This window comes from Salvelinus sp. IW2-2015, unplaced genomic scaffold, assembly GCF_002910315.2.
Source record: "Salvelinus sp. IW2-2015 unplaced genomic scaffold, ASM291031v2 Un_scaffold16548, whole genome shotgun sequence".
Classification (NCBI taxonomy): domain Eukaryota; kingdom Metazoa; phylum Chordata; class Actinopteri; order Salmoniformes; family Salmonidae; genus Salvelinus; species Salvelinus sp. IW2-2015.
Window position 1 is genome coordinate 45,890 of NW_019957639.1, and position 5,052 is coordinate 50,941.

The window sequence follows — 5,052 nt, forward strand, 5'->3', positions numbered from 1 at the left end:
GTCCTCAAAATGTTATTAACATCTCAGTGTTTAGTTCCTTGTAGAAATCATTATCCTGTCCTTATTTCCTACTGATAGTGCTAAATACCTTACTCAAAACGTCCGTCTTTTAGAGTTGAAGGCTTGACATCATTGTTAAGGTTGCTCCCAAATGGCTCTCTATTTCTAGATAGTGCACCTTTTCCCTGCATACCTTTCCCTTTAGGGATATGATCAAAAGTAGTGTCCTATATAGGGTAGTAGGTGCCATTTGGACGTATTTTTAACTGTTGTCCTCTCTCGTCTCTCTGGCATTAGTCTGCCGATGGCCCAGCTTCCAGATGTCAAACCGGCTCAGCACTCAGTGCCTCGCTCCAGATCACCAACCAATCAGCAGGCCAGCTCAGCCTGCTGCAGAAGTTCTCTCTCCTCCGCCTCACTGCCATCATGGAGAAATATTCCATGTCCAACAAACACGGATGGACCTGGTGAGTACAATCAATCAATAATCAAAACCAAATCAATCACCTTGTCAAGGTTGAACCTATTCTGTGTGTGAGTGTAGACATGGGACCCACCCTGTGTTGTCTCTCTGTCAGGTCCGTTCCAAAGTTCATGAGAGGATGAAGGTTCCAGACTACAAGGACAAGAATGGTGTTTTGGTGTTCCTCTGATCGTTCACAGTCCAGCGCTCTGGTCAGCCCCTCCCCCTCAGCCTGCAGCAGGCCCTCCGATACCTCAGGAGCCAGTGTCTAGACCAGGTCAGTCTCCCTCAGTTAAACTGTGTTCCAGTAGACTGTCAGTCTCTCTCTGTTAAACTGTGTTACAGTAGACTGTCAGTCTCTCTGTTAACTGTGTTACAGTAGACTGTCAGTCTCTCTCTGTTAAACTGTTCTATAGCAGACTGTCAGTCTCTCTCTTGTAAACTGTTCTATAAGGACTGTCAGTCTCTCCTGTTAAACGTTTCTATAGCAGACTGTCAGTCTCTCTCTGTTAAACTGTTCTATAGCAGACTGTCAGTGCTCTCTCTGTTAAACTGTTATATTAGCAGACTGTCAGTCTCTCTCTGTTAAACTGTTCTATAGCAGACTGTCAGTCTCTCTCTGTTAACTGTTTTATAGCAGACTGTCAGTCTCTTTCTGTTAAACTGTTCAAAAGCAGACTGTCAGTCTCTCTCTGTTAAACTGTTCTATAGCAGACTGTCAGTCTCTCTCTGTTATTCTGTGTTACAGCAGACTGTTAGTCTCTCTCTGTTAAACTGTTACAGTAGACTGTCAGTCTCTCTCTGTTAAACTGTTTACAGTAGACTGTCAGTCTCTCTCTCTGTAGAACCGGTCAGTGTCTAGGTCTGTCTGTCTGAACGTTCTGCTCTACTCCGTCTGTAGGTGGGTCTGTTCCGTAAGTCTGGTGTGAAGTCTCGTATCCAGGCGCTGAGGCAGATGAATGAGTCGTCCCTGATGATGTCAGCTACGAGGACCAGTCAGCGTACGACGTAGCTGACATGGTCAAACAGTTCTTCAGAGACCTGCCTGAACCTCTACTGACCAGCAAGCTGGGAGAGACCTTCCTGCCAAATCTACCAGTGTAAGGACTGATACACACAGGCACATACACACATGCTTACACACATGCAACACAAACACAGTCTGTTACAGCTGGACACACAATTCCCATTCAAAATCTTATTTTCCCTAACCCTAAACCTAACCTAACCCGTACTCTTACCCTTACCCTAACCCTAACCTTAACCCAGAACCTAACCCTAACCCTAAACCTAACCCTAGCTCCTAACCCTAACCCATAAGTAATTCAAATACTAATTATAAACTTAACCCTAAACCCCTAGAAATAGCATTTGAACCTAGTGGGGACTAACAAAATGTCCCAGTTGGTAAAATTTAGGTTGTGGGGATTTCCAGTACCCACAAGAATAGGTAAACACGTCCACGCACACACAGACACAGACACAGACACAGACACAGACAGACAGAACGACAGACAGACAGACAGACAGACAGACAGACAGACAGACAGACAGACAGACAGACAGACAGACAGACAGAACAGACAGACAGACAGACAGACAGACCATACTAAGGTCTCTCTCCATTGCCAATGGTAGGATAGTTCAACCCTCCCTCTATCCCTTCCTCCCTCAGATGTTCCTAAGGACCAGCGGTTGCAGGCTGTACAGGCGGCCATCATGCTGATGTCAGACGAGAACAGGGAGGTGCTCCAGATGTTGCTCTGCTTCCTGTCTGACGTCACTTCCTCTGTGGAGGAGAACCAGATGACTCCCATGAACATCGCTGTGTGTCTGGCCCCGTCCCTGTTCCATCTCAACATCCTGAAGAAGGACAACCTCTCACCCAGGTACACTACACCACAAACACACAGGTACATCACCGGATCAGCTCTAAAGTAGAACCAAATGAGGAAACTGGACTGTTACTTCAGCAGTGTCTATAATGGACTAATACAACTACACCCACTTGGTCTAGTATTTCCTATATACAGTATGCCCTCCTATTAGACTCCCCAGTGATGATGTCCTCCTAATTAGGTCTCTGTGAAGACTGATGTTAACTAGGTGGGAGTCTGGTTCAGGCATCAGGGGTTCAGCTACAGTAGACTGGCTATCTGGTTCTGGGCGGTTTTTATTAAGAATGTTCTGGAGTTCCAGGGTACTCTTTAAAACACTGCGTTTTTATGACATCACGCTGTGTACAAACAGAAACCTCTCATTTAACTAGCTGGTGGAAGTGATTCTTAGGGTTACAGGATCAAAGGGATAGCATGCAGAGAGAGAGAGATGTTGAGATGACCGGGAGGAGGGAGAGGAAAGGGAGAGGATGGCAGGGAGAGGAGAAGAGGAGGGAGAGGATGGCAGGGAGAAGGGAGAGGAGAGAGAGAAGAAGAGGATGGCTGGGAGGAGGGAGGACAGGAGAGAGGTTAGGAAGGCAGGGAAGGAGGAAGGACAGGAGAGAGAGTTAGGAAGGCAAGGAAGGAGGGAGGACAGGAGAGAGAGTTAGGAAGGCAAGGAAGGCGGGAGGACAGGAGAGAGAAGGGTTTAGGAGAGAGATAGGGTTAGGAAGGCAGGGAAGGAAGGCGGATAGGAGAGAGCGGGTTAGAAGAGAGAGGGTTAGAAAGGGTTAGAAAGGTAGGGAAGGAGGGAGGACAGGAGAGAAATGGTTAGTGGCTGTCTCGGCTGCATGGGGGACTGTTTATCTAGTGGGCTGGGAGGGAGGTTAACTAGCTGTATTCAGTGGGAGAGAGGGAAGAGGTTTTAATGTGTTCATTGAGCACCTCGGCTGATTGACTCTTGCTGCTGTGTTCATAATTGTCTCATTATCCATGATCCTTTGCTGTGTTAATAAATGTTACCCATGATCCTCAGGGCCATGCAGAGGAAGTACACAACAGGACGGCCCGACCAGAAGGACCTGAATGAGAACCTTGCCGCGACGCAGGGACTCGCCCACATGATCATAGAGTGCAACCGACTGTTTGAGGTAATAGACCTGAATAGAATACAGTAGAATACTTCATTAGTAATCAACAATGCTACTAAGATGCCTTACATTGGATGTCATAAAATGTTATAAGTCTCATTATAAAACATTATAAAGGCTTGTACCTGCTGACAGGTAAGATATAAAGCATTATTCCTTCAGCCTTTTAAGTGTTATCGAACCATTTAAAAACATGTTTTGTCATTTATCAGACACTCTTATCCATAGCGACCTGATCTCCGATTGATCTTTCTTCTCTGACCAATCAGATTCCCCACGAGATGGTGACTCAGTCCAGGAACTCGTACGCGGAGGCGGACCTTCACGCTCCCACCTTAGAGGACCTCTGTAGACAGCAGGAGGAGGATGATGCGTCCTACCAGACAGAGGCCAGACCCTGCCAGACACACTCAGAGACCAGACCGCAGAACCTGTACCAGAACTACGTAGAGAGCAGGCTGCAGGAGCTCCTGAAGGAGGCCAGGGAGAAGGCTAAGGGCTGGGTGTCCTGCACCAGCTCAGACAACACTGAGCTCTACTGTAAGAAGGTTGGTGATGGGAACCCTTTGCGGCGGTGGCGTGTGGCGGTTGAGGTGGAGGCCCCTCCCTCGGTGGTGTTGAACCGTGTGTTGCGAGAGCGGCACCTGTGGGACGTGGACCTGCTGCAGTGGAAGGTAGCTGAGACTCTGGACAGACACACTGAGGTCTTCCACTATGTCCTCAACCGCATGCCCCCACACCCCAGCAGAGACTTCCTGGTCCTACGGTGAGTGTGTGTGTTTGTGTGTTTGTATTTAGAATTTTGACATTTACATTTCAATTCAACTCAGTTTGTTGTTCCTGTAGAGCTCACATCAACCTAAAGCCCTGTTGGTTCTAGCTGTGCTGAATGAAGCTGACTTTGTCTGTCTCTTTCTGTAGGTCATGGAGGACTGACCTTCCCAAGGGGATGTGTGCATTGGTGTGTGTGTCTGTAGAACATGAGGACTGTCCCCGGGTCGGTGGGGTGAGGGCCGTGGTTCTAGAGTCTAACTACCTTCTAGAACCCTGCGGCTCTGGGAAGTCCAGACTCACTCACATCTGCAGGGTGGACTTCAAGTGAGTCCACACATAACATACCTTAGCATATACTGTATAAATAGAAAGTGAATTTCTGAAGATCGTGTAGATGTGTGTGTGAATCTGACTGTGTTGTTGTTGTGTTTGAACCTGGCCATGTTGTTGTTGTTGTTGTTGTTCCAGAGGGCGGAGTCCAGAGTGGTACAACAAGGCCTTTGGTCACCTCTGTGCTGCTGAAGCTGCTCGCATTCGCAACTCCTTCCAACCAATCAGCACAGAGGGGCCAGAGACCAAGATCTGACACTAGAGTCTTCCATCCACAGAGCTAGACCCACACATACCTGGAGGGAACTAGACCCAACCTGGCCTGGCCTAGAGCTAGTGTAACCGAGTTGGATTTGTAACCTCACTCCCCAGCCAAAATGTCTCCACCCTCACTATCGAACTGCTAACTTTTCGGTATTGTAGTTGGCTAAGACGTTGTCAAGATGCTAGTCACCTG

The 5,052-nt window shown here is 47.8% G+C and overlaps 1 protein-coding gene across 1 annotated transcript in view; it reads left to right on the plus strand.

Annotated features, from left to right (window-relative positions):
- The window catches only part of LOC112080870 (stAR-related lipid transfer protein 13-like), a 39,855-nt gene extending 34,809 nt beyond the window's left edge, over positions 1–5,046 (plus strand). Inside the window, 8 exon segments of the mRNA XM_070442737.1 lie at positions 1,365–1,428; positions 1,431–1,549; positions 1,551–1,563; positions 2,139–2,352; positions 3,377–3,491; positions 3,761–4,257; positions 4,413–4,589; positions 4,734–5,046. Coding sequence (XP_070298838.1) covers positions 1,365–1,428; positions 1,431–1,549; positions 1,551–1,563; positions 2,139–2,352; positions 3,377–3,491; positions 3,761–4,257; positions 4,413–4,589; positions 4,734–4,851 — 1,317 coding nt within the window. The 3' untranslated portion in view covers positions 4,852–5,046.
- Positions 5,047–5,052: the final 6 nt, after the last annotated feature.